This window comes from Apium graveolens, chromosome 4 (genome assembly GCF_009905375.1).
Source record: "Apium graveolens cultivar Ventura chromosome 4, ASM990537v1, whole genome shotgun sequence".
NCBI classification, from domain to species: domain Eukaryota; kingdom Viridiplantae; phylum Streptophyta; class Magnoliopsida; order Apiales; family Apiaceae; genus Apium; species Apium graveolens.
This window is the reverse complement of record NC_133650.1, coordinates 269,855,650-269,871,744: the sequence shown is the minus strand read 5'-3', so window position 1 is coordinate 269,871,744 and position 16,095 is coordinate 269,855,650. Positions and strand designations below refer to the sequence as shown.

The 16,095-nt window shown below is 33.8% G+C and overlaps 1 protein-coding gene across 1 annotated transcript; it reads right to left on the bottom strand.

The window, feature by feature from the left end:
• Window positions 1-284: 284 nt before the first annotated feature.
• Window positions 285-8,380, bottom strand: LOC141717137 (uncharacterized). The gene is made up of 4 exons (XM_074519244.1): window positions 7,915-8,380; window positions 2,710-2,982; window positions 1,485-1,967; window positions 285-854 (listed from the first exon to the last, which is right to left on the bottom strand). Exons 1-4 carry the CDS (start codon window positions 8,351-8,353, stop codon window positions 505-507), a joined length of 1,545 nt encoding a protein of 514 aa, XP_074375345.1. The 5' UTR covers window positions 8,354-8,380; the 3' UTR covers window positions 285-504.
• Between the last annotated feature and the right edge of the window lie 7,715 nt (window positions 8,381-16,095).

Here is a 16,095-nt window from a genome sequence, read left to right as displayed (position 1 = left end):
TCAGTTATCCTCTGTTTTCCGTACTTGGTCAAGTACTCGTTTAAATTTGAATTGATTTATTTCCAATTTCTGAGTACTCGTCCGAGTTAGACCGATTTTTAGAATACATATTAACCAGCATATTAACTCGTCCGAGTTAGACCGATTAAATTCATAATACTCACCTTAATCTTCCTATTGCTTGCAGCTGAAATTTTTGGGATAGTTGGTAGCTGAAATATTGTTTAAAAGGGGTGATAAATTACAGAAGAAGCAATTCATATGAATAGATTAATCACCTCTGGGCCTAGCCAAAAACTTAACAAAACACAACCTCAATTCATTTTAGGCTCTTAACGTCTAAGCCCTACAAAAGTTGCAGTCAACCAGCTGACAAAACACAACAAATCCAACCTCACAAAAGAACATACTATAATCCCAAAGTTACAATTTGATTAAAGTTTGAAACAAAATAAAAGTTGTGCCTCCATGTTCATACCAGCATGCAGAACAGACCTGTCTTTGTTACACACTTCCACTTCCACTTCCTCCTGCTCCATTGTTCCCGGGAATTCTGTCAGCCCTCCGATAGTATTCCACGTACTCGGCTGGATAGTCAACCTGGGGTAAACTCGCAGCATTCAGCTCGGATGCTGTAAATTTGGCTGAGCAATGTATGCACGTCGACTCTTTATTAAGAACAACTTTTGGATACTGGAATTGAAAATGGCAAGATGTGCAACTTGTCCAAAATATCTCCCTGCTATCAGAATTTTGATTTATTACAGTCTGAGACACTTGAGCTTGAGGAGCAGGGAGTTCAGTTCTCCTTGGAGCCCTACGCCTTTTTCTTTTAGTTTGATTCATGCTGGTTTCTGTAAATCCGAAAACAATCTAGTTACATGTTGCATTACAGTTACATAATGATTTCACTGTTACTTGAATAACCTCTTCATCAAAGAACTATAGCAACTAAAGTTTAATCATTGTTAGTTACATCTAAATTCAAGATCATTCAAGTAATACTTTGAAGCTGATACACGCTAAAATGTTTCCATAGATTTAATAAGATAAACAAACAACTGGATTCAAAATCAATGTTCAATGCTAATTATGTGGCTTAAAATTTCGTAGATTGGACCGAAGGAATAAATCCATGTATCTGAACTATAGGCATTTCAACCATAAATTTGTTATATCCGAGAAAAAACATTATTAAACCATATCTAAACAATGTTCAGAAAATATGATAACTTACAACAACTTTACAGTTAACCAACCAACCTTAAGCTTAACAACTATCCTCTCTTGCTTGCTATAAATTTTGCTTGAATTCAGCAGTATATGATAATCTAACAAGAATGTCAACGATTATGTGGTTTTATTTAAACAACAGTCTAGATTACGATAACCAAAATAAGGTGATACTAAAAAAATAAATGATAATTGTAAGTGATAACTTTTATATAAGAAAAGATAAACAGAGAAGAGATAATAACATTTACCTGCACTTGAAATATTAACACCAGCAGATCCGTCAGTCATATTAGTGAACTCCATCTTCTTAGACTCCAACTCTTTGAAGCCATCATCGAGTTCCTTCTGCTTCGATTCCAGCTGTTTGGCATGCATTTCCATACGTTCTCTTGCAGAACTAATTTCTCTCATCTTATTTTCAGTCTCCTCGGACTTTTTTGCACATTGAATTTGATATAATTCAACCTCCTTCTCCCTAGATTTTAATTCCTCAATCAATTTATCGAACTCCATCCTCTTCGACTCCAACTCTTTGAAGCCATTATGAAGTTCCTTCTTTTTTGATTCCAGCTCTTTGCCATGCTCTTCCATACGTTCTCTTGCAGAATTAATTTGTCTCATCTTATCTTCAGTCTCCTCGGACTTTTTTGCACATTGAATTAAATGCATTTGAACCTCCTCCTCCCTAGATTTCATATTCAAGTACTCCTGCTTAAATGCAGCCCATCGAGCTTCAAAGCAAAACAGAGAGATACATGAGTGCATCTGATCTTATAAATAATACAATTATTAGACCTTACATAAATTTAGTTGATCATAATTTTGTAATTAGTGATTTCAAGTAGGAGGTCATAGTTCATAACCACCAAAGACATAATTTGATCGAATATAATTTTAGACGATTAGGTAATGGGGGAGTATGAGCAGAATTGGTTCAAAGATCATAACTGCCAAATAGATCATTTGATGAGAGATAAGATATAAGTGAACTATAAACTATTGAGTTTAACTCTAACTATCTGAATTCAAGATCATCCAAGTAATGTCTATAGCTGATACATGCTAAAATGTTCCACAGATTTAGTATGATACACAAACAACTGGATTCAAGAGCATTATTCAAGGCTAATTATGCGGCTTAGAGTTTTATAGTTGGGGGGAAGAAGGTAATAACTTCATCAGCCACAACATTGTTCTTTTCAGGGTAAAAAAATGAAACTCATCTAAGAAAATCTCAGACAATAGATAACTAGTTAAGTGTTTACTTGTAAAACCTTACCTTTAGCTTAACAAAAATACATCATTGCTTACTTTCCTATTTTCTTGAATTTATCGGTATAAGTTAAACCAACAAGAACAATAACAATCGCGTGTTGTACTTCAACATCAGTAAGGAAATTAAGAAATATAATAAAATCAACGACAGTCATAAGTGATAATTATGTTGAAAAGAAGAGAGAAATAAAGATTTACCTTCAAATGAACTCCTAAAACCAGAAAATTCTATCTTCTTTGAATCCAATTCTTTAAAGCCCTCATCAAGTTTCTTTCGTCTGGATTCAAGGCGATCAGCAAACTCTTTCAAACTGCTTTTCTGAGTATTGATTTCTCTCATTCTACCCACAATCTCCTCGTGCTTTTTTCTATTGACAATTTCAATACCATTCATCTTCTTTTCCCGGGAAGTTATTTCCTCCTCCCTTTTGTTCAGTTCTGAATTTCGTTTCTCAGTTTCGACCAATACAGCTTCAAAGCAAAATAAACAAATACATGAGTGCAGCATATCTTAAATAAAACTCAAAAATAGTTCCTAACATCTTTTTAACTCATCATTTTAGCTCATAACCACCCAAAAGATCATTTATTCGATAAATAGTTCTACACGAATGGGTAATCAGGGGGCGTGAACATAATATGGTGGCCATTTTAACTCCCCAGAAAGATCATTTGATGGAATGTACTTCTTGATTATCAGGTAACCACAAGTAGATCATAGGATAAACATACCACCGAGATAATTTGCTGATTTCCTGAAGTTCAACATTGGTATGTATTATGATAATTTAACATACTTGGCACCAGCAAAGTTGAAGAACGAAATGTCAAGTAAGTTGTATAGCCAATGTATGTGCCAGCAGTTGTCATAAAATTGATAGATTGATACACTGAGCAAGTAACAACTAACTCATTATCATATTTTCTTGGTTAACATATCCTTAAACGCAAAATAACCATCATACAAACGATCATCGTAGACCCCCAACCATTCCAAAAGTCCAAGTACCTTTCATACTAACCATTTCTACTTTTTACCAAAAAAATACTCATCATCTTGAGCTTACAAACAAAATGATTATGGTTAGTAACAATAACTGGCGAGCTTGGGAATTCGACAAATTTAGTAATATAGAGATACAGGCCCCGTGGACACCGAAAAATAAGCAAAAAATTCATATACATTTCATGTTAAACATAATAAAACCTACTAACAAAATTAAAAATTGCATGAAAAATGAATCAAATGCATCATTTATTAATCTAAAACAGAAGAATACAAGTAAAATCTTTTAGTTTATGCAAACATGAATAAGATAGTCAATACTTTTATAGTAACTAATAAATAATTGACTTAACTATAATATAGCCCTTAAAGTATAACATGATGTAAACATGTACCCTTAATCAAAAAAATTGTATATCCTTAACTCTTAACAATAAGTTTTGTACACTTCAAGCCTTCTGCTGAAATTTTTCCTAATATTACCCTTATGGTTTTATATCTTTTCACCGAGTTTTGTGCACATCAGCCCGTTTATCATTTTTATATACTTATTTTGATTCTTTCAATAAATGATTTGAATTTAGTTAATAAATAAAAGTTACATAATATTATTGATCATATCAATTACTTTATACAATGAAATTAGTTTAAATTATTTGACAAATAAAAATGACAATAAAAAGTATATGTTATAACAGCCTTAACAACAACTTTAAAGATTTACGAAGATCGAGCGGATACATTATCGAAGTTAATAAAAAATAAGCAATGCACATGTGAAAGAGAAGGTCAGAATCGAATGCCTTTAGGCAGGAAATATCATGTTGTGAGAATTTTTAAAAGCTAATACACCATTATTCTAGGGTCTCCAGAATTTGATTAGTTTTGAAAGTGGCATATTGTTGTTAATAAATTTTCCATGTCATCATGCTAAGATGGTGGTGGTTTGATTAAAGAGCACTACTTTTATATGGTGATATAGAATTATTATGCAGAGAGAGAAGCAAATGAAAAAGCATATAAGAACATGACATAAAATTAAATAATTGATGATAGAAGTTTTTTATTGAAGGGCTATCAGTCTAAGATTTATATTAGGGATAAGAAAGATGATAATATGTTCCAACATAGTAAACACGCGCGATCATGTTAACAACGTGTTCAACAAATGTTCTCAACTAAAGATGATGATACGGTTCAACATTGTGAATACGAACATGTTGACAACGTGTTTGACATGTGTCTTCAATCAAAATAGGGTAGGTTGCTGGATGAGTGAGAAAGAAAATAGTTTGTTTATAGAATATTTGAAAGGTGCAGAGATGATTGGAGAAGGATGTGGATAATGGGTTCTGAAAATTGTAGATTTATGGATTGTGTTAAAACTGATATGATCAAAGAGTACGACAAGAACAAAGATTTAGAAGAAGCTTTAGAAATCTCTTTAAGATGAGAATAATAACGATGTTTAATTACAAATGAAGGGTGTGAAAAAATATATCAACAAATTATTTGCAATGTCATAACTTAATTTAGTCATTATGCAAGGTGAATTTGCAAACTTTACGATTATGATAGATTGTCAATATCATGATAACTTTAATTTCAAGAATATATTTAATAAAATCAAGTTGCCTCCACAAATTTATGTAGCATCATATGTTGTTGTTTGGAAGAACATATTGGTTCGCGCCGATAGAAGTGAAGGTTAAGTGATTAACATAGCTACTTTGAAGTACAGGGATACTACAACTTTTGAAAATTTTGATGGAGTGTATGTCAGTTAGTATTAGATAGACCTTATAGTTTTATTTGAATTTGTCACAAAAGTAGGGAGAAAACATTTGACAGCGATGTAAAGTATGTTTTTTATGAGGTCTGGAGTTTCTTGAATCCATATCTCAAATCTGCGATTTTTGGTACTTTAATTAATGGGTTCAAAGAAGTAGAAGTTGGTTCAAGTTCTAAGTTGGCAATGATTGACTAAGATGTTACTCGATTAATTCAAGTTTTGTTGTTATTTTATATTGATCTTGTCGAAGAGTTACATTTGTATATACAAATATCACAATGGCCAGATAAATAGTAAGAAGTAGTATTTATTTTTAAATGAGAACATGGGGTCGAGTTCTTCAGAAGTGAACGCGATCGAACTCTGAGCTTTTTGAATGTAATTTGATGATGCAATGAAACATGAGACAATAAAGATAGAATAAATATATATATATGATCAATGATGGCTATTAAAGAGTATAAGATCATGTTCGGGTCTTTCTCTACCACCTTAAAATTTTAGTGCGACTGATTACTTAACATAGTATCAGAGCTAGGTTTCGAGTGATTTGAGTATCAAATTTAGGGATGATCGTGGAAGTTTAGTTGAATTATTAAGGAGATAGAGTTACGTTACAATAAAAAAAATCCTGAAAATTTGCAAGAAATTTTATGCCCAGATCAGCCAACTTTTTTTTGCGATCCCAGAGTTTCAGCTATTGGATCATCCTGAAATTTTAACTATGTCTTCTTTGTATTAGTATCTAAATTTTAAATGGTGGAGATCATATTTGGAGCTCCATAAATTATTTTTTGATGGTTCCAACAGTACATTGTTTACTATTAGTTCATTATGTCCATCATTGTTGATCTTTTAATTTGGGTTTTCAATTGATTGGCTTTTGTAGTACTCGATTATTAGGATGTTAAAGTTATAGTATTTGGTTTATCTGCTTGAGATTTATTAGTTTTGGATTTGTAATCGGAATTGAAATTGGTTTCCAATCAACTACCAGATTTGATTTTGGATTGGAATTGGTTATTTTGAGTTTGGATTTGATTTCAGGTTTGGTTTCTTAATTGGATTTGATACAGTTTGGCAATTAAATTTGGATACAGTTTGAATTTGATGTTGGATTTGGATTCGACTTTGTTTCTGGTTTGGTTTGGGTTTAGTTTCAGAGATATCTCGACATATATGTCTCTTCATCAACAGGTCTTTTGTCAACTAGTACTTCAAGTATATTTTTTTTCTATGGATTATGGATTCGGGTGCATCCCATCACATGTCTCCTCATTGGCCGTCTTTCATTTCATTTTCTAATGATTCATATTTATCCATCATGACTGTTGATGGCACTCCTATGCCGTTACAAGGTGTGGGTTTTGTAGTTACTCCAACAGTGTCTCTCTTTGATGTTTATCATATTCCAAATCTCAAGTTAAATCTTATTTCTGTTAGTCAATTATGTGAATCTGGTTACTGGATTTATTTTTCTTCTACTACTTGTTGTGTTATAGATATGAGATCTCAAAAGGTGATTGGAAAAGGTCGTAAGCATGGATGACTTTATGTTTTGGATGAACTCAATATATTTGATGTTAGAACTCCTAGTGTTGATTTATCATCTTTTCATTTGAGTGATTTGTCTTATGACTTCTACATATGGCATGCTCATTTAGGTCATGTTTCTCAATCCCCTTTACAGTTTTTAGTTTCAACAGGAGCCTTGGGACAACTAAAAGCTCATGATATTTCTGACTCCAGTGGTTGTAAATTAGCAAAATTTGCTACTTTACCTTTTCAAAAGAGTGTTACTTATCTCTTACTCCATTTGATATTATGCATTCTGATATGTGGGGACCTGCTCCTATATCCACAAAAGGAGGATCTAGATATTATTTTTCGTTTATTGATGATTTCAATGATTATATGTGGATTTATCTTATGAAGCGTAGGTCTGATTTTTTGGATATTTTTTTAAAAAAATTAGAGCTTATATAAAACCTAAACATAAGGCTATCATTAAATATTTTGTTGTGATTTGGGAGGTGAATACAGCTCTAACACCAACATTGAAAGTTTTGGTTATCAATTTTATATCCTTTAATCAAAATAGATTTATAAATTTATTAGACTCGTCAATATAAGTTTTAAAAATAAAAAGGTTCGCTAAGCCTTACCAACCAACTAAAACTTTTAGCATTTTGATTTTAGAATTATAGTATATGTGTACGTTAGTTTTAATTTATTTAATCATAAATTATGGTTATATTATTGTAAACAACACAAGTATAGGAAAACATGTAAACTAAACTGTGTATGAGTATTAAAATGGAAATCTATAACAAAGTATACTAAAGTGGCTATTATTCAAAATTCAGGTATTCAAAAGCGCAAACACATTAATTATAAATATGAAATTTAATAAGATACCGTAAAATAAATATATGATCGGTGATTTATACTTCAGTTCGTTCTAATTCTTGGTTCGTCTTAAATCAATTGACTTAAAAATTTGTTCAAACATTAAAATATAACAACCAATTTCCTTAGAAATGAAGAAATTTTGACAACAATGTAAACTCATAAATTTAACCGGAGATAGGTAAAGATATAATACCTTTAATTTTACTTCTTTCTTCTGCAAATTTTCTCTTTTGGACCTTTAATTCTTCAAATCTATCATCCATTTGCTTTTCTTTCAATTGAATCTCATTCGCACGTTCGTTAATAAATTGTTTACTAAAATTAATTTCTCTAATCTTCTCTTCAATCTCCTTTGATTTCTCTTCAGTTGTTTTCATCAAATTTTCCAACCTTTTACGCTCGCATTCAAGAATTTCAGATAAATCATCAAAGCACCCGGCATTCAAATCAATCTCTTTAAGCTTCTCACTGACAACATTCCCATACTTCTCATAATGCGACACACCGGCAGGAGATTTATTTTCCGAAGAGTTTAAAAGATCTTGTAGCTCTTTCCACATAACTATTAGAGAAAAAATCGCTTGTCGCACACCCATTTTTTTCCTCTCTACGTCTTTCCTCTTCTCATCCATTGTGTATTTTATTTTTTACTCTGTAAATATCATATATGATTTAGGAATATGTTGTGTATTATGAATTTAATACTTATTAGATCAGCTACACATTTGTAACTTATAAAAGTTTTGTCGCACATGATGCATTTTCAACATATTACGTTTGTAACTATTTAATGTTTGTTAAAGTTTTTGTCGTGTACGTATTTGTATAGATATTGGATCTTGATAGCACATTCTACTTTATTGGATATGTATTGTTTGCTATGTTTAGTAAAGTTACATATGTAATGCACCATGTTCTAGTAGATGTTATAAATATACACAAGGGATTTTCTATCAAGTGTCCATTATTCTTGTCAAAAACTAAGATAACAAGTGGCTACCCGATCTCCATGGGGATTCATTTTACTTACTATAATCACTATGATAAATCTTGAAAAAAAATTAACCTAAAATTTAATGAATCGATGATGGGTTTGTTAAAATAATTAATATTAGAGAAGCATAAAGTTCTTTTTTTAATTAATGTGGCTCGCACATCATTTGCTAATTTGGATTCCATTAATTTGAGTTAATTTTTTTCAATTTAGTAGAGTGATATATATTGATTCTAGTGGCCAAAATGAGTCCCGTGTATATCGGGTAGCTACTTGATTCTTTTGACAAGAATAGTGGACACTTTGATATAAAACCATATACACAAGTGTTCAAATGAGACCCTATATTAAAATCAGAACCGAGACTAAATCTGAACCACTCAATTTTTGTAGCAACTTTTAATCCGGATCACATATTATTTTTACCTGACTTGTATGTACAAATACACACACACACATACATATATTTATTTTTTTCTCTCATGCCAATAAAACATCCGCTTATCCATTTTTTATGCTCATACATCTCTCATTTTATTCTATTCTTTATACTTATAAATCTCTTCTTTTCATATTTTCTTCTCATCTAATTTTTTTATTTTCCAGGTCTCATCTTTAATTTTATGAAAACACTAGTCCAGTGACCTAACCTAAAATTAAAAGCATGGTTTAAAATTGATTCCGATCGGGAGGAAGTCGTATAACTCATGATTTCTATTTGGAAGCGACGAATTGGATATATGGGACAATGTTGGACATGTAAAAGATGAAGAAAAGATCACGTAGTGATCGAAAGTTGTGGTTATTGATGGTTTATGATTTATTTCGGGGATAATTAATTATTTCAAATATCAGAGTGTATATGGGTGAAACATTTAGGTGATTTGTCTTAAAAAATTTCACCAATTTACGATAAATTTTGGTAATTTGTGTTGAAATTTGGTGATTTATGTCAAAATTTAGGGATTTATATTGAAATTTGGGTGTTTTGTATTGAAATTTGGTGATTCATGTCACCTTTCAGTGATATGTATTGAAAATGAGGTGAATTCTATTAATTTTAATGGCGGTGTTGGTGCAATATGAAGTACTGGTTTAAATTTTGATAATTTTTGAATTAAACATTATGATATTGTAGGTAATTATAGTGGTGAGCCGTGACGGAGGTTGTGATTGTTGTTGCAAAGATGACGGTGACGATCATTATGCTGATTGTGGTGTCGACAGTTGCGTTGGTTTATGTGTATTTTAAATTTTATATATGTAATCTGATAAAAAAATTGTATTTGTAAAATAACAAAATTATTAAATTGATAGTAGGGTCTTGATCCTAATTATAAGAAGGTTTTAATTGATAGTAGGGTTTTGGTCCTAATTATAAGAAGTTTCCGACCACCCACCACCACCTCCAACCACCAGCGACCTTCATTTCCGGCGAACACCACCTCCCGCGACCACCAAAAAATCACCACCGTCAAATATAAAATCACCACCGTCAAAGTAAGAAATCACTACCACAAATACAAAAATCACCACATATGACCGTCGGTAAATAAAAAATCACCACCAGAGAAACAAATCACCACAACTAACCATTGTTTCTACCCACTAGATCTGGCCACCAACTCCATCGTCAACTCCGATCACCAATATCATTACAAAAAATCACCATATTTTATTACAGAACACCGTAATTAAATTATAACAATCACTAACTATAAGCTAAAAATCACTAGAAAATGTACATTAATCTATAACGTACTACATGAATCAAGAATCGCAACAATCCTGTCAGTGTAAATCCGGCGATGGTGATTGGGAAGTGCGGTTCGGCGGTGAATGGACGGAAGAGGTTGGACGGTGACTGGAGTGGCGAAGGTTGATGGGGTGTGCAGAGAGACAGATGTAGGGAGGATAAAGATGGGCGAAGTTGTGTGTGTAATTATTGTATGTATATATCAGAGAGAGAGAGAGAGAGAGAGAGAGAGAGAGAGATGATAAGATCTGAGGGAGGAGGGGTGTTGAACAGCAGGGTGGGTGGGGTGAGGGACATGATTAAAATTAAAAATATATTGGATGGTTAAGATTTAATGAAGATATAGAAGTTTGTAGTTGAGATTAGATCTCATATCATGGGTTGTCATTTGAGTAATTCCCTATATATATATAGTCGCGCTCTAGTGAGAACCCTTCATAATGTGAGATCTGAGATTCAATTACAGTTGTCCATCTTATAATCTAAACAAGCTGATTTAAAAAAATTGCACTATTTTTTTTATAAATATGACAAAGTCTATATAGTGACAATTTCTAAAGAAATACATAGAATTAAATTTAATGTAACTATTTTCACCCACACATTAACACACTCCATCACTCTCCTACAACTCTCTCTCTCTCTCTCTATCTCTCTCTCTCTCCTCTCTTTCTTTCTCTCTCTTTCTAACAGCTCCCGATGAACTCATTTTTTCCAATCTAAATCACCGCCTAAAAGTGATAAAATCTCAGTTAATCACCAGTTGCTAAGGTATTAATCACTTCATTTTTCAAATTTTTTTAGAGTAAAGTGCACTTTCTGTACTTGCACTTTACCTGTCAGATCACTTGGGATACCGATATTCAAAAAGTACCATTTGTTATACTGAAAATCCAGAATTTTTACAAAATGTGTATTTCCATCAAATCAGCTTAATGTTGTTTGAAAAATTAGGAGTAAAATCGTCTTTTAAATATCATCTTCTTCTTCAAAACCATTTCCGCCATTAACAATTTGTTAAGAACTTGGAACTCTTATACATCTTTCATTTCTTGACCAAATCAGTTCATTTAAATTGTATTAAACTCGTTTCTTTCTCCTCTACAATATGATATCAATTTTAATTAACAAAAATTTACTTTCAAATTCTGTGTATTTTTAATAATAGCTGTTAGAAATATGTTTTGTTATTTACCAGCTTATCGTAATGTTTGAAAGGGCACCCAAGCACTATTAACTCTCTGTTCTTGTTTGATTTGAGCACCTTGGCATGAAGGTGTTGGGCTTGCTGAGCAAACCTAACTCCATATTAGTATGATATTGTCCGCTTTGGGCCGAGCCCGCACGGATTTGTTTTTGGGCACCTCCCAAAAGGCCTCATACTAATTGGAGTTATCTGGTTGCTTATATTCTAGCAAACTGCCCCTCCCACAAACAATGTGGGACAACTCCTAACAATCTCCCCCTTCACACATCGGGCCCGACGCCTGTCGATTATGCCTCCTGATTGTGTGACCAGACTCCCCCTCGACCCATACTGGAAGTCCATCTGGCTATCTGTTCCCCCTAGGCCCATACTGGAAGGTCCACCTGCCTTTTCCTTGAGCCCATTCTGGGGCAAGCCTATCTGCCTCTTCCTAGGTCCATTCTGGAGCCCACGTGAGATTGTTATGGACCGTTATAACCTGGCTCTGATACCACTTGTTGGGCTTGCTGAGCAAGCCGAACTCCACATTAGTATGATATTGTCCGCTTTGGGCCGAGCCCGCACGGATTTATTTTTGGGCACCTCCCAAAAGGCCTCATACTAATTGGAGTTATCTAGCTGCTTATATTCTAGCAAACTGCCCCTCCCACAAATGATGTGGGACAACTCCTAACAATTCTTGTTGGGTTTGCTGAGCAAGCCTAACTCCACATTAGTATGATATTGTCCGCTTTGGGCCGAGCCCGCACGGATTTGTTTTTGGGCACCTCCCAAAAGGCCTCATACTAATTGAGTTATCTGGCTGTTTATATACTAGCAAACTGCCCCTCCCACAAACGATGTGGGACAACTCCTAACAATCTCCCCCTTCACACATCGGGACCGACACCTGTCGATTCTGCCTCCTTCAGTGTGATCAGGCTCCTCCTCGACCTATACTGAAAGTCTATCTGGCTATCTGCTCCCCCTAGGCCCATACTGGAAGGCTCGTCTGCCTTTTCCTTGAGCCCATTCTGGGGCAAGCCCATCTGCCTCTTCCTAGGTCACTTCTGGAGCCCATCTGAGATTGCTATGGACCGTTTCAACCATAGCTCTGATACCACTTGTTGGGCTTGCTAAGCAGGCCTAACTCCACATTAGTATGATATTTTCCGCTTTAGGCCGAGCCCTCACGGATTTGTTTTCGGGAACCTCCCAAAAGGCCTCATACTAATTGGAGTTTGTCTGGCTGCTTATATTCTAGCAAACTGCCCCTCCCACAAACGATGTGGGACAACTCCTAACAATCTCCCCTTCACACATCGGGCCCGACACCAGTCGAATCTGCCTCCTGATTGTGAATCTGGCTCCCCCTTGACCCATACTAGAAGTCTATCTGGCTATCTGCTCCCCCTAGGACCATACTGGAAGGACCACCTGCCTTTTCCTTGAGCCCATTCTGGGGAAAGCCCTTCTGCCTCTTCCTAGGTCACTTCTGGGGCCCATCTGAGATTGTTATGGACCGTCTCAACCATAGCTCTGATACCACTTGTTGGGCTTGCTGAGCAAGCCTAACTCCACATTAGTATGATATTGTCCGCTTTGGGCCGAGCCCGCACGGATTTGTTTTTGGGCACCTCCCAAAAGGCCTCATACTAATTGAGTTATCTGACTACTTATATACTAGCAAACTGCCCCTCCCACAAACGATGTGGGACAACTCCTAAAAATCTCCCCTTCACACATCGGGCCCAAAACTGTTGTATGAAACTTGGCTTCTAGACTAACTCAATTTCGACACCATGGGACCTAAAATGCATCAAACTGAGGTCATTGATTCCTCCGGTGCTATGGAACCTAACAATGTTAGTTCCTTGATCTGGAAACCCTTTCATTTAGCCAAGATGGTATTTTGATGGCAAATAGAAATTGTGAGCTTCTGTTAGGTTCATATATAGACCATAACAAGGATTATGAAAAAGTACACGTGCCAGCTTTAAAGCCAAAGCCACTTGCAGATGGTGAGAAGCTTATCAGGGTGTCTGACATGCGAGAATGGGCTAGACCAGCTTTTGAAGAAATGTCCCAGTTCAATAGGGTACAAAGCAAAGTTTATGACACAACTCTTTTTTCAGCTCAAAATTTTCTACTGTGTATTCCCACGAGGGCGGGTAAGACAAATGTTACAATGCTTACTATACTTCAACAAATTGTATTAAATAAGAATGAAGATGGTTCATTCAATCACATAAATTACAAGATTATTTATGTGGTAATAAACCATTGCAGATATTTCATTTCGACAATAGTTATCGACCTTGTCCCCTTGCTCAACAGTACATTGGGATCACCACGAATAAACCATTGCAGAGATTTTGGTTAATGAATGATGTTTGTTATGAGAAGGTGATGAGTGTAGCTGGTAAGCATCAGGTCCTAATCTTTGTACTCGAGGAAAGAAACTGAAAAAACGGCCCGTGCTATAAGAGATTCAACACTAACTAATGACATGTTTCACTTGGGTAATAGAAGACAGATATCAGGATACGTATACTTAGCATCTCCAAGTTATGAACCTATTATTAATGGTGAAACTGGATTTGAAGAAGAAGATGACTGTTGAAAGACGATTTTGCCCCTGACATTGTTAACGACGTTAAACTGATTTGACGGAGATACACCTTTTATAAAAAATTTGGATTTTCAGTATAGCAAGTGGTACTTTATGAATGTTGGTATCCCAAGTGGTCTGGCAGGTAAAGTACAGGTACATAAAGTGTACTTTACTCTTTTTTTATCAATTTCATCTTTGTTACTAATTATTTTTTGCATGTACTCAAGATTAGGTGATTTGAGGTGTTTATTTGAAGAATAATAGATGAAATACCTGAAGGTATGTGCAGCTTAACTTGTAAAATTTTTGTAAGTAATAATTTGTTAATTGCTTATGTTGAATATTTGTCTATATATCAATGATACCTATTTTAAGTGATTTTTCAGTTGTAAGTGATTTTGAAATGTGTTAGTTATATGTTGATACTTTAGCCATGTTAGTGATTTTCTTTTGGTTATTTTAATATGCTAGCATTTTAATTATTTATAATTTTAAGAGTTTTTGAATCTGTGTTACATATGCAATGATTATACTTTAGTGATGTTTGTGATGTTTTATTGATATTTTTAGAGGATACGTATAAGTATGTTGTTATTGTGCATTACGTATGTTGTTATTGTGTATTTGTGTTAGTTTTGGCAGTTGCGCTTGTGTTATGTTTGTTGCGAGAGAGAGAGAGAGAGAGAGAGAGAGAGAGAGGGAGGGAGGGAGAGAGGGAGAGAGAGAGAGAGAGAAGTTATAGGGGAGAGACGGTGAAAGAGAAGTTGTGTCATGCCTTTAATTTATTTACATCTCTTATAACAACAAAACGCTGTTATTTACAAATTATTTTATTATAAGATCAATTAGTGTCTATGATTATTGTGTTGTAATATTTAAATTTCTATTAGATTCTCTTTTTAATGTCCTGAAATATAAAGCTAACTTTTTCTTATTTGATATTTTATAGGCAATAACAGACACCAAAGCGCGCGTCTTATACTACCAAAACTTTGCAGGCCTAGTGCTAATCTAAATCACATAAATTTAGAATCTGGTAATGAAGAAAATGTTGAGAATTTTGATAATGTGGTCATTCTTGCTAATCAAAATGATGATACAAAACTTCAAACAGAGAATGATGATAAAGAGGTGATATTTGGTGAAAAAAATGAGGATCTTAGTGAATGTATTTAAATTTGTGTGTCTTTTTTTGAATGGACTATTAGTAATTTATAATGTATATTATCTAATAATTCATATTTTGATGCAGGTCATGTTTATGAAAATGAACTTGATGATGATATTAAATGTCTAGAACCAGTCTCAATTATAAGAGGCATACCAAACATATTTGACAATTGCTATGAATCTAATGTGAAGAAAATGAGTATTTTTGAGGTAGTAACTTCAGCCAGTAATTTATATTATTGCATTGTTCTACACATTTCTACTGATTTTATAAAAAAACAATTGTATGAGAAAAATGTTAAATGCCCTACAAAAAGGCAAAAAGGGGAGGACATAAATGACAAAAGATAGGGACAATTAAGGCCTATTGATGAGGTATATGATTTACCTTTAGATTGAATATATTTTTCCTACATATGTCATATAATATTTAAAAATATAACTTATCAGGACACGGATGAAGATGTTCCTGAAACAGAACAAAAAAATGCAGAAGCTGAACTTAAAGGAAAAAAGAAACGCGTAAGAAGGTAAATATGATTAATTTTAAATTTTTCACGAAAGGTACAATGGTTGTTGACTATGTCTGGTGATTTCATTTTAATTCTTGATCAATGACTTGTATCGAAATTACCGGTAATCATTGCTCATTTC

Excerpts from the sequence above, each read along its gene's own strand:
- LOC141717137 (XM_074519244.1), bottom strand. The coding sequence starts at position 8,353 with ATGGATGAGAAGAGGAAAGACGTAGAGAGGAAAAAAATGGGTGTGCGA. Across the intron at positions 1,968-2,709 it reads TTTTAGGAGTTCATTTGAAG|CTCGATGGGCTGCATTTAAG; the intron begins GTAAATCTTTAT and ends TTTGCTTTGAAG. Across the intron at positions 855-1,484 it reads TGTTAATATTTCAAGTGCAG|AAACCAGCATGAATCAAACT; the intron begins GTAAATGTTATT and ends TCGGATTTACAG.